The sequence below is a fragment of the Catharus ustulatus genome, chromosome Z, assembly GCF_009819885.2.
Source record: "Catharus ustulatus isolate bCatUst1 chromosome Z, bCatUst1.pri.v2, whole genome shotgun sequence".
Classification (NCBI taxonomy): domain Eukaryota; kingdom Metazoa; phylum Chordata; class Aves; order Passeriformes; family Turdidae; genus Catharus; species Catharus ustulatus.
In genome coordinates, this window is record NC_046262.2 from 40,311,071 (window position 1) to 40,338,364 (window position 27,294).

The window sequence follows — 27,294 nt, forward strand, 5'->3', positions numbered from 1 at the left end:
CATTTTTGGGCAGGATTCCTGAACTAGGGGCCAGAAACCCTTAAGCAATGATTTAACAGGGGAAAAAAATCATACAACTTGACTCAACAGTGCTCATTTCTAGTTTGCTGCACTTAACTTTTGATTGCTGACTGCAAAGCAGAATGCATCATACTGGTAAACAAGAGAGGACTGTTGTTTTTTAAATTTATCTCACTGTTAATAAAAGAAGACTGTATTACAGTCTAAGGACTGAGTTCCAGCTTCAGATGTATGGCTGTACAACACCACACATGTGCTTGCACATGAGCAAAATACAGATGTTTCAAATACACAATGATTACTTGTATATTTGAAGCTGGAATTAAGTTCAGTACAATTCTCTAAAGAAGCAGCACCTTTGCAGAAAGTGTCAGGTTATGGTTCTCTTCATTCCCTTACCTCTTGTATATTTTGCTCAAGCACTGAAATAACTAAATTTCCCAAAACCAAGCAGAAGTTAAAGCCAAGACATTCATTCTAAAAACCAAAATTAAAATTCTCCATACATCAAAACATGTATATGGTCAGCAGTTTCCATAAAGAACTTTTTACCTCATGAAACTACTACGACTGCCAAAATCAGTCTGTTTATAGTAACTGAGGTGATAGTAAATGAAAATAATAGAGTAAAACCAAGAAAAAGTAAATTATATCTACAGATATTAAACTAAGTTTACACAGACAAAAGGGAATAAATAAAAAGGTTTTATTTTTAAATTCTGAATTAGAAGCTACTCCTTTCAACTCCATTCCATCTATTTTTACTATACTGTACAAAGAAAAGCTACTCCAAGTCAAAAGTCATTCAATTAGCAGCAAAGATGAACACAATTTATTGTATATGGTATTCATCACTCATATTTGGCACAATATGAGTGGATAATAAAATAGCACAGATTATGCAAAACTGGAGTAAAATATTTTCCTGTTCTGCGTAATTCATGGGCACAGAAATGAAGGGACCATTATAGCATGGCATGCATTCTCAGCAGAGATACCACACTGAGTTTCTGTCATGAGGCACTGTCTTGGGAATCTTCAACTCCAGCAAAACATCAACAGTAGAAAATGGTATGGTTTCTTAAGTATTAATTAATGTTGTGCATCTCTATTTTTCTGAACTCTGAGAGATGACTACATTCTTATTATAGAACTGTCATGCAGACCTTAAGAAGTTTTACTGATTTCTTCAGATTTTCCCAGGAAAAGAAACTCACAAACATAAATGGGGCAAGACTTCCTGCATACTACAACAGAGAAGTTGTAGCAGAGTTAACAGCAGAGATAAGAGAACTTAAAAGAACCAAAGGCTGAAATACTGAAGAAAAATAAGACAAATACTGAGGATAAATAAGGATGGCTGAGAAAGTACATATAACTGCATAGTATATACAAAGAAGAATGAACTTCTTGATAAAATTCTGCACTCCAGATCCTGCTGAGCTCTGAAATAGAGCAGCTAGAGCCACATATATACACACTGTCATCTGTTGACAGAAAAAGCACTGTGCAAAGGACTGAACTTTATTCTATATACAGAAGAAAACAACTGACAAGTAACAGCCCGACAAGATCTATCACTAAAATGCTGTTTTAACCAATCGGAAGAAAAGCCAGCTGTGGGGCAAAGAACTTTATAAACATGGTTTTACCTGGGTGCTTATATGCTGAAGCAGGTAATTCACAATTAAGTTTAAAAGATTGTGCGTAATAGTCCAAGAGCATGGAAATGAGAGCGTGGTTCCATTAGACACTAAAAGGAAAGTAGCTGCAGACACATTAAAACTAGCATCCTAGTGGACATAGCTCCAATAGGTCATAGGGAGGTCAGTTTTGAAGGAAAAATCCAACTGAAATATAAACATGGCATTGTGGAAACCAGACAAATCTCCCATAGCTCTGTCCAGCCAGCACTAATCTAGGCATCAGCTGTGGTGCATAATCTAAACAAAGGGATCAGTCGGTTCATACATCTGTAAGCTGTCGTATTTTGGAGCCTCCTAACAGTTAAGTCTAAGTGCAACATTCATGTGGACGCAACAGCCTTTAAATTTATTGAGTGGTCAAGAACTGTTACATGCATATACTACATCATATTATGACTTCCTGGGGAACCACCGAAAATATTATGTAACGGCAGGGCTTGGACCACCCCTTGCCACCAAAAAATAAGGAAAAAAGATCACGAAAATTGACAGATTCAGGGTCAGCAGCTCAGGTTTACCTTAATGCATTCTATGCTGAAAGCAAGCTTAAGCACCCCAGCTTTTAGAATTCATTCTTTTCTGAACCCACTGGTTGCTGACGAATAATGAGGAAAGAAGGCCAGTTCTCTACAAAAACAAGTAAACAAACATAAAACCAGGCCACTTAGCAGATAGCAAGAGCTGGCAGTAAGAAGGCCTCAAACCACTCACCTCCACATCGCATCACAACTTCAGCAGTAGCCAGCCCTACAGCTGACTTAGCTCTTTTGCTTACCTATCATTGCCCTGTTCCTGCTCAGCAACAATAGCACAGGGAACAACAATAAAGCAATGTTGCTTTCAACTATTCTATTTCACTCCAGGACTTCTGTGCCAAATCTGCAAGCTCTCCAGAAATACAGAAATGCCTTCAAACCCTGTCTGTAAGTGGCAAAATCCCCAGAGCACAAGATGACACTCAAAGCTCAAAAGAGGAGGACAATGGCATAGCCAAGGCGCCGCCCTGTTTAAATACACATTCCAACAGAGAAAGAAACAGACCCTTCCAAACAATGATCTGTAGCGCACATTCTGGCAAGGCATTGGCAACACTGTTAAGTCTGGAAATAACAATGAAGATTAATTTTCTCCAGCCTTGAGTAAATTAAATGCCTCTGAAGTCTGAAAGGCAGAAGGAACCACACAACAATGCACTTACAGCTTAGAGGGGTGTCAATTCCACAGGAGGAGTTTCTTTCCCTTCTCTGAAGTGGTTAACACATGAGCACACTGCTAGTCTGCTCTGGTTTTGTACATGGATAAGGCCTGGTCACACTAAAGTCATCCTCCTAAGTTCTGCCACCACATTCAGTGAATTCAGGATTTCACCTTCTACATGTTAATGACCAAAGAATAGTCACAGGCAACACCTTCACAAAACTCTAACAGATAAAAGAGGAATTTTAGGTACTGAAGCTGCAGGAATTTTTTTATGTACAAGCTTTTCATGAAGGAGCACCAGCTCCACACAAAGATGCGGATGACAATCAAACAAATATCCATATAAGTAAAACCTTTAAACATCTTTGCCTAACAATTTTCAATACACACAAACAGACACAACTCAAAATGTTCAAAAGCACCTAACACCCACCGCCCTAACACTTTTATCCACAAATATGATGTAAATAATAGAATTTGATGTTATTTTTCAAAACAGTAGCATGGACTGAAATACTTTTCTGCTTTATCAGCAAGCATTAAAATAAGCATGTTGCTCAGATTACATCCTTCAGCTATCATGTGGGAAAAAAGACAGGCAATAAATAATCATACTAAAGTCAGACAAAACAGTGGCTTGGAAATTTTCCAGATAAACACCTTCCAATGAACTTCCAATATGTGCTGAGGAATGCAACAGTGTAAGACAGAATTCAAGCATAAGTAAGTTCTTATGTCACCTGATTCACAGGAAACTAATTAATTTGGTGATGTGATAAAAGACAATGTCTTGACTGCCAAAGAGCCTTCCAACACCCACTGTGACAGAAGAGCAGAGTGACTTCTGTCATCTACACCATGCCAGTGCAGGAGCAAGCATATCTAAAACACTCCTGCTGCTGTCTACAAATGCATATGTTTGTGGGAGAAAGGAATTATACTTGACTGGGTCAAGACCTGCTAACTGTACTCAAACCAAACATGTTACTTCAGCCCACTCATAAAAATTTGTCTCCTTGAAAAAACAAATTCACGCAGATCTGTTCCATTACTATTCTTTTTTGTTTCTCCAAAGAATACTAGTCTGAAGTTAACTGGTGCCTTTAGGCAGAACTTAAGAACAAACTTTCTCCACCTGCACTTAATCTTGTTGGGTTAAGAAAACTGAGAATCTACGGAAATAATACTGGTTCCTGCATCACTCACACACTTTCCTCATTTTCACTTCATTCTTAAGTTGCATGGGTAGATTAACATATTTTAAGAAGGGTCAGCCATAAGTACAATAGAGCAACCTGATTCTTTCCCTTAAGAGAGAAAGGAAATACTACACATAGCTCAAATCTTGAATTACAGAGTATTTCTGCTGTACACACTCAGTCCTAATTCACTTACAATTAGAACACACTCATTTTGTTCCACATACTTGACCTGAACTATGCAGCTTCTGAGGCATTCCCTGTAGGATATCCTACCTATTTGTATCATCCACCCTCTTCCTTCAAACTGGCTTAAAGAAGGAGCTCTGCATATTAGAGTTCAGTTCAAGCTCAAAAAGCTCCACAAACCTTTGTGAAGAGGGCTACTTCAGGAGGGAATAGTTTGATGGAGCTTCAGCTAGCACAAAAAGTGAAGAAGGCAAAAAAGTAAGGAAAGAATAACAAGATCTCTAACCACTTAAGAAGACTAATAAAAAAAGTGAGGAGAAAAATTCCTAAGACAATGGTGACATGAAATTAATTATCACACCACAAGACTAGACAATCTCTCCAATTATAAGCTGCTCCAATTAACATCATTTAAGGCATTGCTATAGCCAAATTTCAAGTTTCATTTAACAGAACCTTCTCTAGAGCCAAAAAACTACCTTCTCTCAGAAGCGGAGGCTGTGAATTTATACATGTGACTGCTGTTGACACACTGGATCTTAGACTGCCTACTAAGAGTGGTAGCAAATAAACATAACCAGTTCTGAGCATGATTTCTTTTCCAACCAGAGCACTCTTTAGCTATGAATGGATGATTCTGAAAGCACATCTGTGTCCAACAAAATGCAGTCACCGAAGAAATCAATGCAAAGCCTTTTTTTCCCCTCTCTGTGCGTACAGTGTATATTGATGCCAAACAGCCTCCACAACTGCAGGGTGCATGGACACCCACACACAGCAGTTCAACTCAAGCTGAATAACAGAACTGCCATTAAAATGCCAGTCCACAATTTGCCTGCCCCAGCAGACAACCTCCCCCAGCAGCAAGGTATGTATACAGGGATGACAGATCTGCTCATATGCTGAGAAGATACAGGTATATGTCTCAGGCAAAGACGACTGAGAGCAAGTCTACAAGACAGCAACATAGATGGAGCCACTGTGGGACACAAAGTAATAACTGAAGTATTCTGAACAGCAGTCAGAAGAGGAGTATGTTTAAAAGAAACCTGCCCCTCCAAAAAAGCTGCTCTACAACACTTAGTGCCAAGAAACAAACTGAGAGGAAAGCCACTTAGGTATTAGGAGGCTCAGAGAAGGCCAAGAATGCCAGCATAAATTCTGAAGGAGGAAGACTACTACAGGAAATCTGAAAGAATGATGTTTTGAAGATCTCTCTGAGAAAGTTTGCCTACCAGGTGAGCTTCTAAACTTATGTAAATACTTCAGCCATAACAGCTGCAGGCTCAGACTACTAATCATTTAACTTGGAATGTGCATGGTCTTAAAACTCATTCAAAGTTCACTTCTCTATTAGTTAATTAATTTTGTTATGGTTTTAAAGCAATCATTTACTCCCAGCAAACTTCAGTGCTGTATTATGTTCCACAGTATTCAGAAACACACCATATCAAATTTGCCTCTTTAAATAAATACTGCCAGTTTATCCAGCAGTAATAACTGTAAAAAGTTTCAGTAGCAAATCAAAACTGTTACTTCAGTGTATTTCAAGTAAACTATGAATCTACAAAGCACATCCAAGCCCAGGGATGAGGCCTAGCCAGAACAGGGTTGTGAAAGGCATGTGCTGCTTGACCAACCTTATCAATGACTTAGTGGATGAGGAAAAGTCTATGGATATCGTCTACCTAAACTTTAATAATGCCTTTAACACTGTTTCCTATAGCATTGCCCTTGAGATGCTGGCGTCTCATGGTTTGGACAAGTGCATTGTTTGCTGGGTTAAAAACTGGCTGGATGGCCCAGACCAGAGAGAGCGACATCCAGTTGGCCAGCCACTGGAGGCGCTCCCCAGGACTCAGTGACGGGACAAGTCCTGTTTACTATCTTTATAAATTATTTGGATGAGGGGGTCAAGTGCCCCCTCAGTCACTTCCCAGATATCACCAAGGTGGGTCAATCTGTAGGACCGGAATGCTCTGCAGAGGGATCTGGACAGGCTGGATCAATGGGTCCAATGGCATGAGGTTCATACCATGTTCGACAACATAAAGTACCAGGTCCTGCCCTTAGGTCACAACAACTCCATGCAGGACTACAGACTGGGGGAAGAGTGGCTGGAAAGCTGCCCCAGTAAAAGGACTTGCGGGTCCTGAGCATCAGCCAGCTGTGCCCAGGTGGCCAAGAAGGCCAGTGGCATCCTGGCCTGTACCAGCAATAGTTCTAGGCCAGCTGGAACAGGGCAGAGGTTGCACCCCTGTCCTCAGCCCTGGTGAGGCCACAACTTGAATCCCATGTTCAATTTTGGACCTCTCGCTACAAGAAAGACATTAAGGTGCTGAAGCAAGCCCAGAGAAGGGCAGTGGAGCATGAGCCCAACGGGAAGTGGCTGAGGGAGCTAGGGTAATTTAGCCTGGAGAAGAACACCCTTGGGATGATCTCATCCCACTCTACAGCTACCTGAATGGAGGGTGTAGGCAACAAGTGACAGATGTAATGGTCTCACCTCCCAAGTTGCTCCAGGGGAGGTTTAGATTGGATATTGAAAAAAATTTCTTCATAGAAAGGACTGTTAAGCACTGAACCAGGCCACCCCAAAATATCATCCCTGGAGGTATTTAAAAGGTGTTTAGATGAGACATTTAAGGACATGGTTTAGTGCTGAACACAATGGTGCTGGGTTAGCAGTTGGATTTGATGACATTATGCATCTTTTCCAACTTAAATAATTCTATGATTCTATATTTGGCCAGCACTGACTAGCTCATCCAAACTCAGTAAACAAAAGGGAAAAGGTAAAGTGAGACAGCTGTTTAAATAAACAGGACAATTCAGCCACTGCTTCTGCTCTGAGAAACCTTGATCTAAAGAGTCCTTTACTGTATCAACCTCCATGGAGTGTACTTTAAAGCTAGGACCAGTTGCATATAAGTTCAGAAGAATGACTTTGATGTTGCTTTGCACTTCTACGTAGGAAGAATGGCATTTTCCATGCTAACTCTTCCTGTCTCTGCTCCCTCTCAAACTCTGAATCTGCACTCCTGATTGTGGTTCAGCAACAAAAATATGCAATTGCTATCAGTTAGATCCAATTGTACAAGCAGAACATTACAGAGCATCTCTCAAGAAGGCATGTTTTAGCAAGCTCTTTTCTGTGAATAGTGATGTAGTGCTAGAATAAGAAAACTAGATAATAAATTTAATCCAGAATATTTTATTTTACCTTAATCTGCTAGCTTTTGCTGTTCAGTTTTGAAATGTAAGGGTTTCTAAATTCAGAGTTTTAATTTCTTTTTAAATGACAAAAAATTCAACTAAATAGATGTGAAATTACATGGGTCAATTCTACCAAAAAACTATCTGCATTATGAATTCATCTGGGCCATAAAAACCTCACAGATCAACTTCCACTAGATTCTATACTAGAGACTTCCCCACCCCTTCCCCATAACAATAATGACATGAGAAGAGCAGTAACTGAACCAAGCAACTGTTTTGCAAATCCTATTTTTTGTCCTCCAGAACTGTATTTCTACTGACAGCTAAGTCACTGAGGCATCATCAGCAAGTAATTTCTTGGTATTACAAGGCCACAAAAAGCAGGTGGCATTAACTGAATAGGATCACCATTCCAAGCAAGTGAACACCAGTAACATCAGGATAATAAATGTCAGCATAGCACGTGGGATGGAGCTGCAATCACATATTAATTTATCCAACACAGAGAACCAGAGAAAAGATATCTAAGAGCAAAAATCAACAAAAGAAACATCTCTACAACAACCCCACAGTGAGTTTGGAAGAAAAATTAGCCGTGAAAAATAACAAGACTCACAGACATTTGCATCAGCATTTAAGACTCTATAGTTAGTGACCAGGGCAAACTCTGACCATACACCTCTGCTTGCAGATGGGACCCAGCAGTGCATTGCTGAACTGTTGGCAGCAAACCTCATCATATTTTGAGCTCCTGGACTACACTACACGAACCAAAAAAAGGTCATTATTTTCCACAACAGAAAAAAACCCAACTGTTACTAAACGACCCACAAATCCCATCCTGACCCCAATACGGCTGTCACCTGCAAGACCACCTTCAGAACAGTCACCCACTTTGTCTGCACTCAGCACCAGCTTTTCCACACATACACATACAGAGAGCTATTTAGTAATGATTATTTATGCAGCCTCCCATATTAACTTTTATAAGCCAAATTCTGCTCCAAGCTACTTTGACATAAACCTGGAGTAGTAACTGCTGTAGTCAAGGAACTGTTTCCACGTAGACCCAGCAGCTAACGGGGGAACGCGATCCTTAACAAACAGCATTTTCTCCACAGAAAAAAAAAAAAAAGGAAGAAAACAACACGAGAAAAAGAAAAAAAAAATAATAAGAAAAACCCACTAAGAATTACACCTAGAGCCCAAACCCGCGGCAGCCTGGAGCCATGCCTCTCAGCGCGGGGTGCCCCGCCAGGCCTGGCTGCCCCACTCAGGGTTTCGCTTCCTCGGCTGCATTTCTTTCGTGGTTTTTGTTTTTTTTCTCTTTTATGGGTTTTTTGATTTGTTTTTTTCTTTCCTTCGTTCTCTCCCTCCTTTTTTCTATTTTCCTTTTTTTTTTTTTTCAGCGCGGAGCCCGGCGCTCCCCACAGCTGAAAGCTGTCCAAGCCCAGGACCACACACAGGCTCCCGCCCCGCCGCGCCGCCGCCCCTCCCCCGCCGCGGCCGCGCGCACTCCCAAAATGGCGGAGGGGAGGCCTCCCGGCAGCTCGGCCGCTTCCCACCGCCGCCGGGGACGCAGAAAGCCGTGGCCCGCAGATTCTCCGCACTGTAAGGCGGGGCTGAGAGGAAAGCACGGGCGGCTGGAGACGGCCTGTCCCGGCAGCCCTCGAGTGCACGGCCCGGTTGCCGCGGCCCCCCGCGGGCGGAGAAGTGGTACACGCCGCCTGGGGCTGCGCGCCCCAGCGCAGCGCCCGCCTCCCGCCCCGAGAAGCGCCCGCCTTCCCCGCCGGCGGCCGCTCCTCCCGGGCTCCTCCTGCCGAGCGGCCCCGGGCAGCGACTGCTGCAGAAAACAGGGGCACCCCCCCGGCCTTACCTTCCACCCATAGCTCCTCCACGTTGGTCTCGAGATTAGCTGCCCTTAATCCTACAGCGAAAGCCCCAAATATCAGGAGGCCGACAACCAAAAACTTCCCGCAGTTTTTCTGAATGTAACAGCCCAGTTTAAACAACAGTCTCTGAAACTTTGCTCGCAGCCACAGCGGCGCTTTCCGTCCCGTCGCCTTCCCCTGCAAAGCAAGAAGAGGTCAGTAGGTGGGGGCTGCGGCAGCCGCCAGAAGTGGGGGGAGCCCCCCAACCCTCCCACGAGCGGGACAGCTCCCGTCCCTCGGGGCGCAGTCCCCGGAGGAAGGATGGAGCTCCGTGAACAGCTCAAACAGGCGTTCTTCTAGCAGGGCCCTCGGCCCCGCGGCCCTGCCCAGCCACCCTCGAGCACGCACACAGGGACAAGATGTACCTGCTAGCAGCCATCCTTGCCCCAGACCAACATGCGGGCTTGGGGGTGACAACACTGCGTCGGCCCCCGGGCCCTCGCCCGTGCTGCCCACCACTATACTCTTCTCTTGCCCGGGACATCGCCACCAGCTCAGGATGCATTCGCGCTGGCGAGACCCGTGGCTGCAGGGAAGAAGGAACCACTTCTGATGAACCTCAACAGCCACAAGAAAGAAAAGTCCCTTTTCCTGTTCTCCTTGAACCCCAGAATGGCTGGGGAGGAGAGGTGGGGGGAATGTGTGACAGATAGTGGGTAGCATGGCCATTTCCCCCATTCCCAGCTCCTAGAAGGGGCTTGGTGCTGAGGCAAGACCCACGTGGTGAGCAGCGCTGTAAGATCTGCAGTAATTCATTTCCATAGAGTTTGGAGACGCTGTGTGATCTGAATTAGGAAGTAGAGCAGCCATCTGTAAGTTACGACAATATTTGTGAACGGAAGAGGGCAGCCACATGGATTTTTTTTTTTCCTTCTCCTTTCCCTCTTCTTACAAAGCCTAGAAATCCGCTCCCTGAAGTGAAACCATCCCTGCAGCAAGGCAGCTTTTGGAGATTGTTTACTTCGAACATTTTTTGGCCGGCAGAGATTGGCGGCCGGGGCCGTCCCCCCGCCCCGCCCGGGCCGGCACCTCCAGTTCTCCGCGGGGACCGGCGCGGAAGGGTTAAGGTGGCAATTTGTTTACGGCCCTCGCTCCCTCTCCGACTGCCGGGCAAGGGAGAAAACCGCTGCCTTCTTTTGCTGGGGGACCCCGTTCTCCGAGGGCAAGTCGCCGTCTCGGCGCTCGGCGGAAAACTTCACAAAAGCCCAACTTCTGCCAAGAAACCGGCCGGCCGGTTTCTCCCCTGTTCCGGCCGGGAGCGGGTGTTGCCGAGGTCGCAGGGGGCTACGAGGGGATGGAGAAGCAGAAAGGAAGCAGAGAGGGAGAGGGGGAGCGGGAGAGCGGGCCTGGGGCTAGCTATGGGGAGGCCGGGACCGAACCGAGGCTGTTTCGGGAAGTTTAGGAGGAGAAGTGCTCCTCAGCGCAGGCACACACCAGGGCAGGCACAGGCGAGCAGGGAGGGAAGGAGGGCACTCTCTCCCGCACTGAAGAGTCACAGACGTCCCTCTCTTTTTCCCAGCATTTTATTGGTGGCCGTTTCGTTTCCATCTCCTCCTTCCACCCCCGCGAGAAAACGCACCACCTCCCTCCTCCTCCCCCGCGGAAAAAGCAGCACTACCACTAGCGGGTATCTCTGGAAAAAAAGAGTGAGAGATTGAATGCACCTTTGAAATCTGCTCCAAGGCGAAAGCCGCATCGCAGTAGCTTGGCCGCTGCAGATACTCCCGGTCGGGCGCCGCGGCGCGCCGATTCCCTCCAGTCCTTCGCCGCCTCCCGCCGCCGTTTCTCGCCGCCCGGCCGGGGTGGCCTCCGCCGCCCGCGCTGCTGCTGGTCTCCGGCTCCGACGCGTTACCGGCCGAGGCCATGTTGCCGCCGCCGGCGGGACGGGAGAGCTGGCGCTGCCGCGGCGGGGCCCGGGGCCCCGGGGGCGCGGCGGGGCCGCGGGGGGCTGGCGGCGCTGCGGGCCGCGGGCTGATGCTGCTGCTGCCGGGGCTGCTGCCGCTGCCGCCGCCGCCGCCGGGGCTGGGGCTGCTGCTGGGGCTGCTGCGGCGCGGCCGCCTCACGCGGGGCGCGGGGCGGCGGCTGCCGCCGCGGCCGCTCCGGCCGAGTCGCTCCCCGCGCCTCCCATTGCCACATCGCGCGCGGACCCCGAGCTGCAGGCGGCCGCTCCCCGCGCCCGGCGAGGGCGGGCGGACGGGCGGGCGCGACCCCCGGGATCCCCCGGCCGCCGCCGCGCTGTCCTCCGCTCCCGTTGAAATCGCCTACTCCGGCCGGCCCCCGCTGCCTCCGGGAAGCCGCTGTCCGCGGCGGCGCTCAGCGACGGCGGCGGGGCGGCGGCGCGGCGGGCCGCGGCTGCTCCTGCTGCTGCTGGGCTGCCTCGCCGCGCTGCACCATCCTGCTTCAACGCCGGGGTGCTTCCCGCGGGCCGCGGAGCCGGCGGGGTTCCGCGGTTGGCCCCGCCGCGGCGGCGGGCGGGCGGCTGCCTGGCGCTCTCCCCCGGTGTGTGCGCGGCAACACCGAGCTGCAGCCCCTCGGCTCCAGAGATGAGATGAAGAAGAAAAAAAGGACTCTCTCCATTTGGATAAAGAGGAGGAGGGGTGGGGGGGGGTGGGGGGAGTATGAGTGGAGAGAGCGAGAGAGGGAGGAAAAAAAAAAAAAAAAAAAAAAAAAAAGGGCTGAGAGCCCGCCCCCGGGGCTGTCAGATGGCTTGGGTTTCTGCGAGGTGATTGGCTCGAGGAGGCCAGAAATTACTCAGCAAACATGACTATTATTAGCTGCTTAGCAACAGCTCACCAAAGTAGAGAGACCACCCAGGCCGGCAACCCTTGTGTGTGCATCTCCAGCTTCAGGGGGAGCCTTAAAGAGATCCAGTCTTCTTTGCATGCAATACTTCCATTAAGGAATGCCTTCTCCCCTTCTTCTTCGTTTTCTTTTCAAGAGCGTTACCCCCCCCTTGCCCCCCCGACCCCCCCCCCCCCGGGATGCTTGCAAATACACGCGCAGAACTTTCTCGCCAGGGACATACATAAATACATTTTTTCCTTTTAAGAAAAAGAGAGGGAAACGAGGAAAAAGCAGCATTAAACGATTTCTAAAGGCCATAAAAGAAAATCCTTTTAGAGGCACCTTGGCCTCGAGCTGCAACAAATACTGGGAGGTCCGAGCTGAATTCCCAGGCTTGCAGGAATAATGACAGGGTGGTGGATACTGCGGTAGAAAGTGCCAGATTTTTCTCCCTCTCTCTTTTTAACTAAAGAGGAGACTTAGTTCCTTGCAAGAAAACCACTCCGTCCAGTTAGAAAAACACAATGAAAATTTAACACTTAAGGGATTTAAAGCCGCGCGGTAGCTAGCTGTTTCAACTTAGGGTTCATTCTTTAACTGAAACCTGAGGAAAGACAATTCTAATGTTTTTAGTGTAAAAGTCCATGAAACGCAGTCTGCCTGGCCCCGCTAAACATTTCTTTACACGCGATTGTTTACTTTTTTGGCACCGCTTCTCCGCTTTTCCTTTATTGAGAATCAGCCATTAATTGCTGCCTCTAGAGCTGCGCTGGTCCCCCAGCCCCGGGCTCGGGCCCCGGCCCGCAGCGCGGCTCCCCGCGGAGGCAGCTACGGGCCGTGGCGGACCCCCGTGGGCACCGGCGCGGGGGGCAGCGGGCAGCCCGCCCCTCCGCCCGCAGCCCGGGCCGGGAGGCGCTCTGGGGGGCTGCCCTCCGGCAGGACGGCTGCTGCACGCCTGCGGAGTAGCGCGGCTGTAAAGAGCTTGGGAGCTGGAGGGGGCGTGGGAGAAATGCAGCGGAGAGGGGCAGGGGGCCCGAGGTGAGAAGAGCACCCTGTGCAGCCCCTGCCCGATGCGGTGCCCGGCTCGACAAATCCGCCGGCACTGCGCACCTCTCCCTTCAGCCCCGCCGTGCGTGTACCTGGGGCAGTGGTCCTGAGCAAAAACCCTGAGCCCCTGGTCACTGCAAGCGTCTTCCTCCCCTCGGCGGGCTCGCGACCGCCCTTAGCGGGGCCGTCCCGGCGCCGGCAGCACGGGCGGGCAGAGTCCCGGGAGTCGGGGCCGCCGGCGGCAGGGGGATGCGCACCGCACCGCACCGTGACACTGCCTAAAGGCACCAACGGTCAGGGCCTTTCAAGGGCCATACCCGCCGGCTAGGGGCTCCCTTTTCCCTTTGATTGCATCCCAACTCCGTTTTTTCCCACCCTGGGAAAACTTGCCTCGTTTAAGGCCCTACGCTGTACTCCGCACAGGACTGTCTCCGGAAAAGCTGCTAGGAACAGCAAGCTGTCATGCACGCACACGTAGGTGCATACGTATGGGAGAAGGAAACCTGAAGCGGTTGCAGCTGGAGGCTGTTTTCTGTTTGAGGCTGAAACCTGCACCTGCGTTGCAGTTGGCCACCTCCAGTTCGTATTTCCACTTGGGAGAGTGACCATTCATCCATCTAGGAAATGATGTGACACTACTTCTCGCCGCTTATGATCAGGTAACACGGCAGGGGAATGGAGAAAGAAGGGATGGATGGGTGCAGAACCATTTTGGTTCAGCCTTCTAGTAAGCTCCAAAACCAGGGAAGAGAGACCCTGGAATCACCAGTGCTGTCCTACGTGCCTTTCTGCCTGCTAGCTTTCACACAGTAGCCTAAAGCCCATTCTCACTGCTGGTTCCAAAACTCTATCTGAAGACTCAAATTTAACAAGCGTAGTCTTAATCTCCCCTCTCTCTCTGTGGTCTGAAAGGATTTAAAAAAAAAATAAAATTAAAGCATACACAAGAGATTAATTACTCCAGAGACCTAATTGGTCTTGTTTCTGGCATGGGCGTGTGTATGTATGTTGGGGATTTTTTTCTAGTCAAGGAAGAAATGTCAGTGTAAAAGTCTCCACTTGGGTGGTCAGAGCAGTGGCTGCCCCCAGTCTGCCTCATAGCTGATGCCTGTTTGCTACATTCCTGGCAATAATGTTGTTCCCAATCAATCTGCCCTTATTTACATTTGTAAGCGCTGCTGACTGTGATATGCATGCCCCGAGTGTGCAACTGGTCCTCCACACCAAGGGCTATCTCCATCGTCAGCAACTCGAAGGGATCTCCCAGATTTCTTTTTAGGACTTGCTCTGTGGTGAAGGCCTGGGAAATTGTCTCCTTATGTAGAAGGGCTGCAGTTTACCACCATTCATACCTGTTCCTGTCAATGCCTAGACAGCCTGGGCTGTTGTACAAGAATTTCAGCCTTGACTTTAGTCATAGTGGCATCATTTTGTAATGCTCTGCCTGTTACTTACATTCCCTTTGAGGGAATTCCCTGCAGAGCTTCACACTTCCCCAGCCAGGTAAGGGATCAATCCAATAGAGGGTAATGGGCAATCTGTTATCAATGGATAACAGTCATTTTACAGTAATTTTACTTAAACGTATTTTTTTTCCAGGTCGGTCTGCACCTACCAAAAGCATTTGCATTGCTGAAGCATCTGATTACCCTAATAAAGAAAAGACAGAAATGAAGCGCAGGCACTTTGGGTCCATTTTGTACGGTTTACAAGAGAGCTGACCATCTCACCGGTCGGGAGAAGACCGACGTATGGGAAAATAATCAGATGTTTTCCATTCCCTCAAATTTTTGTCCCTCACACAGGTTTGCGTAGCACAAGTGCACAGGTCTGCCTCGGCCCTGTGCTCCGCCTGCACACCCGATTCTGGCTTTGACGTAAGATCACAGTCACTGGGTTTAGCCTCCCTCTCCTTTTCCACCGGCAGTGCCGTGCTGGCCACGGGGCCGTCGGGGGTTGCCGTCGGGGGTTGCCGTCGGGGGGCGGCGGCGCGCAGCGGGAGCCGCTCCGCAGGGCAGCGCCGCCGCCCAGCGCCCGCGCCCGAGCAAGGAGGCGGGCGGCCTCTCCCCCTCCTCAGCCCTGGAAGAAAGGGAACTGCTCGAGCCAACTTGTCAAAATAATGCGGCTAATTACCCCTGATCTCCTTTAATGGAAAGCTGCTCTGCACGCCACAAAGGAGCAAATGAGGGATCTACAGCACCAACCCAGGAGCGCTGGCATTTTCTTCTGCGGAGGGTTGCGGGGCAGTGTGCCTTCAGAGGAGTCTCCGAGGCTTCTGGGCTCCTCCCGCGCAGCAGCAGACTCCCGGAGGAGGACAAGAGCGCACGGGGAGCTGCGGAGGACAGTGGATGGAGCAACAGCCTGCTCTGTCCAAAACCACGAGGACATCCCAACCCTAGCAGTCCTTGTCATATTCCACGAGGGGCTTTACCCAAGCAGTCTTCAAATCAGATTCTTTTCCTGGCAAAATGCCCCACCACTTGTAGGACATTAATGTGCATTGAGAGGGGAAAGTTACACTGAACCTTTTTAGCCAGTCTGGACAACACCGTGTCTGTGTAAAGACAGAGCTCAAGTTTTGCATGTGCCAGAAGGCAGGGCATTCAATTCCATGATCTCTGCCATCAGGCCTTGCGGAAAAAAAAGCTGAGCGACACAATCTCTTTGACCCACTGCTGGAGCAACAAATTTATTAGAGATATAGGCATGAGAAATGAAAAGGAAGTAAAACAATTCAGGCTCATTGTATGTCTTTCTTTCATACTGCTAATCCGGTTTACACATCACGCCTACATGTCTCAATAGGGCTTTATACACTGTGGCAAAGACAGAACAAAATAAAAGGTGTGTGTGTGAGTGTGTGCGTGTGTGTGCATGTGTGTGTGAAATAAGGATAAAAACAGAGAAGCCTAAGTTTTCATTCAGAGTTGGCTGCCGGTTTTATATCTACAGGCTTCTAAAATTTTAAAATATTCCTCCTCCCTCCTCAGCCCTAATATTTTTAAACAATACTACCTGTCCAGATACAATGTCATATTATAATTCAGGCACACAATGCCCCTAGTAGCCCTAACAAGAAACTAGATACACCTATGAGACTGGTGCAGAAACAAGAGGAGGCTCTCTAACCACAGCTGGTAAAGGCTATCTGGTTAGGAGCTGTGAAATAACCACCTTGGCTCCAACATTTCTTTTAAAGCAATCCGACGATACCAGATGTCTCCCACTCCCCTCCGCGCTTTTGCCTCCCTATGTCTACCTCCTGCAGTGAGGCTAAGGCAGGGGAGAGGCTGAGATCTCTCACTGAATATCCCCCCAGTCTCCAGTCCCTGGAAGCAGTGAGACAGCTCGCACGAGACCGATGACAGCAGCGCTGTACCGGTCCTGATGGTGCCCGGTACCAGCCACACGAGGAGTCCGATCCTGAAGCCAGTATTGACTTCAACCTAAGGCGGCCCCTGTCCTGTAGAGTCTAGTTTCAGATAAGTTTCTGCTCCGCACAAAGCAGCTTTTTCGTGCCAGAGTTCACACAGGTGCGAAATGCAGACACCGGGGACCCGTTTGCCGTCCTCTGCGGCACAACAGTCACCTCAGGAGCCACCTCCCATCAGCGGCGTGTACCCCCCGCGCATCCCTGCCGCAGCTCAGAGTCACCTCATCACCAAGCGGAGCGAGGGGGAGCAGAGCCTGGTCCCGGGGGAGCCTCCGCCGAGCCCCGCCCGCAGTGCCCCTCGCTGCCGTCCCCGCTCGGGCCGCACCCGATGCCCGGTCGGTAGCCCCGGCCCCCGACGGCGAGAGGGAGGCTTCCCCCGCCCCCTCCGTCAGCTCCGGGCCCCAGCGAAGGCCCATGTAGCCCCTCCAACACACCCCGGGCCCGGGCCCTGTATCCGGGTCCCGCGGCCCCGGCCCGATGCCGACCCGCCGAAGGAGAGGCACCTACCATCACTGTCCTTGCAGGAGCTGCTCGGGGAGAGCCGTGCTGGCGGTATGGGTGCGCCGTCATTCACTGGTACTGACGGCTTAAATGGAACATCAGTGCTGTCTTCCTCCTTCTTCTCTTTCTTTTCTTTCTTTCTTTTCTTTCTTTTATTTTTTCCCTTTTATTTCCTTCCTTCCTTCCTTCCTTCCTTCCTTCCTTCCTTCCTTCCTTCCTTCCTTCCTTCCTTCCTTCCTTCCTTCCTTCCTTCCTTCCTTCCTTCCTTCCTTCCTTCCTTCCTTCCTTCCTTCCTTCCTTCCTTCCTTCCTTCCTTCCTTCCTTCCTCCCTTCCTCCCTTCCTCCCTTCCTCCCTTCCTCCCTCCCTTCCTTCCTCCCTTCCTCCCTTCCTCCCTCCCTTCCTCCTTCCTTCCCTCCCTCCCCTTTATGCCAAGGGAACTAAAAATATAAAAAAACAACCCTCCTAGGTTGCAGACATTCTGCCGAGTGCTGGAAAGCCTCACAATTACATGCCTGTTTCTATTAAGCAGCTCCATCGTCCTCTATGTGGGTGGTCTGGCTCTCAATAGGCAGGACCTGTCAGGGTCACGTGACGGACCCGCGAACATTGCCCCTTTACAATAAACTTTAGGAAAAAAAGCGGAGAAAGGAAGGACGGGAGAGCCCCGCCCCGCCGCTCCCCCCCGCAGCACAGCACGCCAGAGCTCGCGGGTCTTCTTCAGCCTCTACCTCCTCTCCCTGCTCCCACCTTGGGTGTCGAGAGTGTGAAAGGTACCAGGTTGGTGGGATGCGATTTCCTTGTCAAAAGAAATGCACAGTTGGATGGGTACGGAGAGGAGAGAGGAGTTTCCTTCTGGCTGCTGGGCACTCCAGACTGCACCTGATTTAGTATGTTTGTTTCTAAGCGCTTTATGCCTGTCCTCATTTTGGTAGAATCCACTAGAAAGGCACCTTTCAGGTGAAGCAGTGCAATACGAGAAGTTACCACAGTTACCGCAAGTGAATAATTCCTGAACATTACTGGGGAAAAACCACAGTGATATTCTTTTAAAAGCAACACTTTCTTGGATAGTTGCAAGCAGGATTTATAAGTAGAAATTAGCGACTACGTTTTTGGAGCTTGTGGTGGCTGGTATTTTTACAAGATCTGAGACGGGTGTTGTCAAGTGTTGCTCCCGAATTAGGGCACATTGTAAGGAATAAATGACCTGTCTTGGAAGACTTGTCACTCATTGTTTATGGATGACCCTTTTCCTCTAGTCAGTCACACTTGATTTACTATTAGATTTGGAATCTCTAGAACATATTACAAGAATAAAATATATTCTATATTGCGGCAGTCCTGCGTCCAAGTTGCTCAGATAATTCTGTTTGTGTTATATTTTGAAAATGTGCTTCATGATTGGGTTCAGTGATTCACATTACTTTTTTTGAATACTCCTTAGCCATATTTTATATCACTCTATTGTTAGAAAATTCCACTAATAGAAGATAATGTGTGTATTACAGTCATGCATTCATTATCAATATTGTAAAAACATTGTATGAGAAAAACTGTTATGAAACCTCTTACAGTCCAATTGCATTAAGCAGCCTCGACTTCATATATACAATCTGCACTAAACCAGGCTAGGTATCAAAATAATGAGTGAGAAGGACATTTTTTTCCCCTACAGAACTTACTTTTACATAACAGGAGCTTCTGTCAATGACAAAGACCTAGAAGAGCATGGGAAAAGACATTTTACAGGAATTTTAAAACACACATGAGAAACATGGGAGGGAAGAGGAGGGAAGGGAAGCTGAGAAAACTAAGCCCAAGCTGACTTTGCTGCTGAAAACCAGACATCCTCCCTCTAAGCAGCACTACGCTTCAGTTTTATCTTGTTTTATTCCCCTTTGCTCCCGTACAGATAAAGACCGTATTTCAATCCAATTCTGTATCTTCCTTCCGAGGCCACTGTTTGAGGTCTGCAGCTAAAGCTACAACTGTGGCTGTGACTATGGGTGGTTCTGCCGAGAGAGCTGTTCTGAACTTTGACAAGGCCGTCTTGTCAATAACCATGTGTTGCCTCTCTGTTTGAGACACAGTTAAGCAGACAGCTGGCTAAGATTAAGAGAACTGTCTCATAGCCTTGGCCAGGACAGAGACCCTCATGCCTGGACAACTGAATCTTGTATGAAGCACCTACAGCTCTGGTCTAAAGTGAAACAGGTTTCTGAATTTTGTTTGTTTGTTTTAAATGAAAAGAGTCCCTTATTACTCCAGTCCTGACCCTCACTATCAAGAAAATGAGCGTCATGTCCTCATTAGCCTGCGCTTCAAAAGTCATGCGGTTTTCAGCCATAAGCGAGAAGGGAAACATTGACTTAGAAAACTTTGTTTTAATTTGTTACAGAGAGGAAGCTTGGCCACGGATACGAGTGTGATAGTCCTTTGCTACTTATATCACAAATGTCTTGCTGATGGCTAGTGATACAAGAAACCCTGTGAAAAGAGACTTTCAAATGGCAAAAAGTTCTCCCGAAAACCCTAGTACCAGAAGCGTTAGATCGTTAGCTTCGTCCTTTTTCTGAAGACAGGATTGATTCCTATGATATTCCTGGAGGATGGTTGCCCGCTGTGGCCTTTAAAATCTCCTCCCACAACTTTTCTGCTCAAACAGTAGGGAGTAGGTTCTGGCTGTTGGAAATATACTAATATTTTCTCAATGCCTAACCCGAAATTTCCATTTCTGTAGTTTAGATATATTGCTTTTTTTCCATTTTAGTATTGATCATAAAATACATTTCCTTTCTCATTATATAAAGGAAAAAAAAAAAAAAAAGATTATCCATGTCTTTCTTCAATCTTTACTCTCCAGGCAATTCATTCTACCTTTCCTCACTGGCATATTTTCTAAATCTCTAGTGAGTGTTATCAGTCTCTCCATGATGCTCCACAACTGGTTCCAATGTTGTGGTATGAAGATTCACACACAGAACCTCTCCCAACAGACCCTAGTGTGGAACTCACCTGATTTGTAGTTGTGGCATTTTTTCACTCATGCTCAGGATAGAAGTCACTGTAATCCCCAGATCCCTTTCAGCATTATCCTTCCCTGAAATCTTCCCTTTAAGCATGTCTGTATGTCACTGGAAAACACTTGTATTGCACTTTCATGCACTATATTCAGGTGTTACGAAATATCATTGTTTTCATATCTGCTTTTCCTTGGTATCATAGTGTAATAAAAGAAGCATTCCAGTAAAAATTTGGTCATCATTAATGGACACATTAACACCATAACTCTGTTGGGCCTTTTTAGAAAAATAAACAAACAAATGAACAAAAAAAGATTTTTAATCTTGCAAGTGGACTCGAAAGTCATTGATTTAATTAAAAGAAGGTTTTGACAGAAAGTTTTTCAAAGATTAGTAAGTATCAGAGCTCAGCTGCTAGAAATCAGCCCATTGTAAGACTTTTGTAAGACTTCAACAGTGTATGATTCACACGGCTTAGCCCATTGACTAGGACTGACAGTTTAGTTCAGAAGGTCGCATCAAGGGTACAAGACCCAATATCACACCAAGGATTCCTACCATAGCAACAGAAATGTAGAACTGAAGAGAACTCTGCAGAAAATAAATAAGTGGGTCTTGATGTTGCATTCTCAGGTCATCTCTGGCTTGATATGAGCTTGATAAACCTGAGAAACCTCTTAGGTCATTCCTGAGCTAATGGCCATCCCTGGCCTAAGAAGTTTCTCCTCCTTATTGGTGTAATTAACCCAGCACATATGATTTCTGGTGTGTTCATACAGGAAATACAGAGAGAATGCAAGTGCCAGAAGGCAAAAGAGAAGCAGATCTTCTGTATGGTCTCTTCTCCATCAGTCTCACAGCTGGAGCTGTGAGATTTCATATATGTGTTCCATTGTATGTGACCTTTTGTTGATCTCACACATTTTCCTAAACATAGTGCAAAACATCTCATTGGGACCTAAGACTTCATGTGGTGCAGAAAAGTTACAGAAGCAGCACTGCGTCTCTGAGTGGTTGACAGGAATTTATCTGGATCTAAGAAACAGAATCACACCTTGTACCTATTGAAACCATGGTGACTAATGAGAGGATTCATGTTTAGGAGGAAGTGTCGAAGTGTATACCTGTCTATTAAAAACCTGTTTCTACTGCAGTGTTTCCCAGTTCTACACCTCTCTGTGGGAGAGAGGGTGGCACCTCATCCAAGAGAGTCTTGGAATCTTGTGAAGAATCCCCTGGGAACGTAAGACCTAGTGGCAAGCCATGGAACTCTGCTATGGTTTTGCTGACGAGTCATTCCTGTGTTGGGATGTTTGGGGTTGCATGTAGTAAAAATAAGCTCAAGGGTGGTTTGGAAGGTTATGGTGATTTTTTTTAATTTTTTTTTTTTTTTATTTTTAAATAAATTGGAACAAGTAGAATAGCTGGAAATCTAGGCAAAGTCATTGGTGCACAAGTCTTTCTTCAGCTCTGAAAGAGAAACAATGAACTTCAAAGTTATGTGCATGTTAGGAACAGTGCCCATGAATTTAATTATGCTGAGGTTAATTAGAAATAAGAGGAAAGGCTTCTGTGCCTCTAGAACAGAGAGGAGTTAAGAGGTGTTATCTTCTAATATAGTTGAGAAACAGGAATTTATTGCCTAGGAAGAGCAAAGAGGTTTTTGGAAGGAGCTAGAGGAGGAGAGGGAAGAGAGTTTTTGTGCATCTTATATACACACTTAAGTTTATGTCCTAAACTGCTAAAGAATCTGGGATTTCTAATGTCTTCTCTTTTTATGACTTTCTCCCAAGTGCATAATTTGAAGAGAGTTTTTAATTACTGACGAGCTTGTGCACCCAAAAGCTATCAATTTTTCTCCAGCTGTATAAGCTGGACTAACAAAAATTACTATCTCTGCCTTCACATCTTCCCATTTTAAAAAACTGCCGGCTCAGCTACAAGGAAGTCCAGTGTTTCTGAATGTCAAACTGCTCATCAGGAAGCCTAACATTTTTCTTTTTAGGTTTTTAGCTATTTATCTAAAGATATCAGGACAGAAACCTGTCTTGTCCTTTGCTGTTATGTTTAAGTCCTGAGGTGTAGGAATTATTAGATTGCTTTTGAAGTTTTATCTTGGCTAGGTTAGCTATAGAGTTTTTCTCTCCAGATAAATGCCATGTGCCTCAGTATCATGATGAAGCTATGTTTTGTGTGGTTTCTTTGCCTTTTTGTTTTGTCAAGTACTTTCATGTTCCATTGGAGGAAGAGTAGCCGGGTAGCCTTCTCTACTATATTTAATGAGGCTGGGTAAAAATATTTCACTGTAAATTGCAACCCAACTCACTCTTACGGTGAAGTATATTTCCTCTTAAATGACAATGGAAAAAATTTGCCTATTATTTTGCAAAACAGGGGAGGAATGCACAAAACAATTCTCCTTCTCCAAGAAACATGCTTCACAATACATTTCTAACATTTGTTTTATCAGTTTTGTTCTCTTTATTAATGATGTTATTTACTATAAAGTAAATGCGTAAATGAAGTCTAAGCACTCGCTATGCTATTACACTAAGTAAATCTTCTCTCAATGTGTAAAACTTAATAAAAGCATCTGTGTTAGTGATGTTCAGTGGTGTGTTATTGAGAATTCTGTACTCATTGGTAACAAATTGTTAGGACAGTCTAACATTCACAACTCGTGTTTATGAATCTATGTAAAATGTGTACTTGTGTTTCTGTGTATTGTCTTTATTGCTGTTAGTGCCACTGTGCTTTAATTTGAAAAAGCATGATTTTATTCTCTGGACAGGTGGCTGAAGCTTTGCAAATGGCTATTTCCATCTTGTACTGGTAGTAGTGATAGCAGCTCTTCACTGATGATCTATGACTTATATTCTCTTCTAATGCCCAGTGTTCTAGATTTTGGGAAATGCTTGATTTCTTCCACTTCACATGATGCCAATAGCCCCTTTGCAAACAGACAAACAAAACAAACAAACAAACAAACAAACAAACAAACAAACAAACAAACAAACAAGAATCTGCTTTAAAATCCTGGGCCTTACATAGGAAAGTTGAGTGTTCATATCTAGGTAGATACTCACGCTTCTGAAATAGCTGTGTGGTAATTTTTTGTGCAACAATTTGGGTGGAAATTGAGGCTACATGATATTTGGATGGAAGAGCTTAGAAAAATGCAGCCTGCTAGAGTCGTGGGCTTATTTCCAACTGTGTTGTCTTCTCTGAGAATTAATTGCTCTTGAATAACACGAGTTATTCAACAGAATTCTTCCATCTGTGTGTCTCAGTATTATGAGCTAATTACAGAGTTCATTGCTAGTTTTCAAAACTAATAAGGATTTCGGGCCTGCTCATGGATCCTGCAAGAGTCACAATTCAGAATACTGTCTTTTTTCTTTCTTCTTCTTGTATTTTGTTTGGGGTTTTTGGGGATTTTTGCAAACCAAGTGCCTGTGTGGTACCTATATATCCTATATAAAAGCTTTGAGGGCTGAATGTGAAAACATCAGGTGAAACTTCGAGCACCTACACAGTACATTATGCTGAACTGTTCTTTGAAAACTGTCTTTGTCTTCTGACCTACATAAAATCATTAAAGCTTCTAAACCATAATTTCTTCAAAAGAATGCTTTAGAACATGAATTGCTTTAGATAATGGAAGAGAAATGTAAATGTCTTTTGGCATACTGCCACAGATTATAGCTTTGGTTATAGGAAATAAATTTCATTCTCAGAATTTGGTTTGTTTTTTTTTTTTTTAATTCTGCTGTTAATTGGGAAGTACAATGGCCTAAAATAAGGCTGATAAAATTAGACATCCTGGAGTGTGATATCAAGAGGAAAGCTTATGCTTTGATTAATTGCTCTCAGCACCACAGAGCTTTATGGGTGAGAATACCTGTGATAGTGGGAATGGGGGAATCTGACCCATCAGGTATAATGAAGTCTGTACAGTTCTATGGGTGCTAAGTGTCCTTTGGGTTGAGATTACAACAGCTTGATATCAAAGTTTGTGCAGTTGCTGCAGCTTAAAGAAACCTCCCTATTCTTCCCACTCTACTACCCCTGACTTTGTCATTAGGAAATGCCACTGGAAAGCAAACAAAAGAATGGTGTCTCATTAGCGGTAGATGTCAGGGAGCCACATTTTCTTTGGCTTTGTTGACACATTGCTTTCTTAAAAGTAATCACCTTCAGCTATAATGGATTACTCCACCAGGAGGAAAACTAATCCTCCTCTTCAGCTGTCAATCAAGGCCAAAGAATGTTCCAAGAATTCCACAAGATGACACTCTTAGCAAAATAAGAGTAGTTTGGGAAATTCTTAGCCTTGGTTGCCTTGTGAGGTGGTAATGATTTACAGGAGTTTCATATTGCTCTGGAACTGTTACCAAGATTTCAGCACCTGCGTCATAACAGCAACCCTGTTTTTTACTTCTTTCATTAAGGAATACACTGTTGACCCACAAACTGAGCAAAGCTGTCATGGAAGTTATATATGTATCACTAGGGAGTAATTGTTAACTCTTGCTGTGTAACAAATGCCTCTTTGGAATAGGCTTTTCTTACATGAAAAAGAAGGAAATACACCAACCAAAATTCATTCAAATCTAGAATTCCTGCTAGCTGCCACAGTAGGCAGCAGCCTCCTTGGCTGGTTGAATCACCCTGACATTTGTACGAGACCAAAAGGAAGCTGTTCTGAACTTGTGTTCTTTAACATAAGTTGATTATGAAGAAAAAAATGCAAATGTATAGTATGCCTTATTTTTCGTCCACATTACTTAAGAAACATAAATACTACAACACTAAGGCTGAATCCAGTGTGGCATGTAAGTCTTCAGATGACATTTGGTAGATCTATACAATGAAGAAGGAATTTAAGACGCTGCAAGCTCTTGTGGTAACCTGATGGACAAATGATGGTTAAGTGAAGAATCATTCGTTTTCAGACACTTTGTGTCTGAAAATTGAGGTGTAAGATAGAGACTATCTGTAGGTGTTTGATAACACTTGAAAATGAATTCAGATGTAAGGATCTGAGCTTATGGCATTTCAGCTTTTTCTGGCTTATTTCAGCTGTGGACAATCTCACTGGAGACCAAATGGGTCTTCCTCTCTTTTCGTTTACACATTTTCAGGATGAATTAAGATGCTGTGGAACACAACTTAACAAAGGGTTGGAATCTTCTTGGGAACAGCTTTCCTACTATACCTCTAATCGAGCTTTTTTTCTTGTATCTTCTTTAAGAGTGCTACAGTCCTGCCTAGATTTTTAAACTATTGCAGTAGAAATGAATATGCTACAACTACGTTGAAGCCAATTGCTAATCTGAAGGTTGAAAGAGACTTTTTTGCAGTTCACTTAAGCTTGTGGGATCTCTTAATTTTGCCTCAGCATAAATAAATAAATAAAAATAATAATATGTTGATATGTGAATGTTAATCTGAAACGTTGATAATTCTCTTCAGTTTGTAAAACTGGACTGAAAAACTGGTGTGTGCCATGGTCCTCATGAGATTTCTGGTGCTCCTGAGTAGGCAAACAGTTGTCTATAAACAGGTTTTCTTATGTTCTTTCCACATTTCCATTTATAGCCTCTGCAGGAATCAGAACATACAGCACTAGAGGGGAAACTAAAGCTACAAGAAGATGAGGAAAATAATGGAATAAAGCAATTGCAGTCTTTCAAACTGCCAGCAATGCTTGCTTTGAGCTTGTATTTGTCCTGAACTCCAGCTCTGCTTACAATTTTGGGTGTGACACAGCTGAAGGAGAGGGGGAGATATCAATTGTTTTCTGCGGTGAAGAAGGCAATAGATTTCAAGGGCAAAACTCACCAAAACAGGGATTACTTGGGCATCACATTAGGGATTAGGTCCTAATTTAAGCATCAGATAGGGCTGATCAATGGTTATATTTGGCTAGCACTGGTTGAGTGCTTTTTCAATGGTTGCTTCTGCTTTGTGCTTCATGAAACTAAAATGCAGCTTTGTAATTTTAAATAACAGCTAGTAAACATATAATACTACAGGAGGAAGGGTTCTTTATGATGAATTGAGGACTCATAAAACATTTTTTAAATTGATCTAAGACTTTTCTTGAAGGAGCTTATCTTTGAAAAGGAAAATGTATTTTTCTATGTGTTAAGAAGCTCCCGTATAGGAATACTGGCTCTTCAGCTGTAGTCAGTCATAAGGAAAAGTGAGTGTGATATAGAGTGTAGCAAGTATTGGGGCTGTTTACTCTTTAGCAACCAAGACCTGTTGTCTTAGTAAAAATTCTATACTGAAGTACATTTGGTAAAGGCATTTCATTGCATGGTCAAGCATTAAATGTTCTATTAAATCTCTCAAGATTGCTCATAGCTTGTGTGCTGTTATGTAGAGATCAGATTGGTATTTCTTTAACCTGCTGCTTAAATCTGTACCTACAGCTAGACCAAATTCTGTATTTTCAAAGATTTGAGCTCACTGCAGTTCCTTCTGCCTGATCATTGAATTTAACGCTGTGACCACCCAGTGCAGCTTTGTGTGGTTAGCACTTTTAAAACTATGGGAAACCACTTCCAGCTAAGATTGTTAAACATAAAGGGAAACATTTTAAAAACATGTAACCATTGAATAATCCAAGTATTTAATTTATTTTTAAGTAAAAAATGCTCAGTTTACCTTCAGCAGCTTATTTAAAAAATCGGTTGGGTTAGCATTTATCCAGTTAAATTGAGAGCATGCAGGCTATGTTTAACCTGACAAATTTCTTTTGCATCTAAAACAAATAGAAAGTTCTGAGTGTTGAAGTTTTTAGCTCTTTCAGTCTTATCTTTCTTAATTCTTACTAGAGATTTCCTCTTAAATAATCAAATTAGCATTTAATTTAAATTTATGACAATGTTCTTTAACAGAGGAGGATTTTGTGTATATAACACTGTCAGAAGCATGTGGGCCAGACAGAGGCACCCACAAAAACCCTCTGATGGTTCTGGTGTTCCAGCTAAGCTGTAATCAATATGGGGATGCCTATCAGTTGCAAGACT

General features: G+C 45.4%; 1 protein-coding gene and 1 long non-coding RNA gene across 5 annotated transcripts in view; one reads left to right on the forward strand and one right to left on the reverse strand.

The window, feature by feature from the left end:
- PTCH1 (patched 1) overlaps positions 1 to 17,408 on the reverse strand; it is a 73,105-nt gene extending 55,697 nt beyond the window's left edge. For 3 of the 4 annotated variants that reach the window (XR_004420846.1, XM_033086309.1, XM_033086308.2), the window contains exons 1-2: positions 11,130 to 11,356; positions 9,411 to 9,603 (exon numbers count right to left, since the gene is read on the reverse strand). Coding sequence is in view for 3 of the 4 variants with exons in the window: in XM_033086309.1 (XP_032942200.1) it covers positions 9,411 to 9,603; positions 11,130 to 11,330 (394 nt within the window). In the remaining variant the exon portion in view is untranslated. Of the gene's footprint in view, positions 1 to 9,410; positions 9,604 to 11,129; positions 11,357 to 17,236 lie in introns of those variants that run through there. The other variant, XM_033086310.1, reaches the window with a different exon arrangement.
- Positions 13,145 to 14,971, forward strand: LOC117011072. Its single transcript, XR_004420853.1, has 2 exons — positions 13,145 to 13,955; positions 14,896 to 14,971. It is a non-coding gene; the product is annotated as an uncharacterized LOC117011072 (long non-coding RNA).
- Positions 17,409 to 27,294: the final 9,886 nt, after the last annotated feature.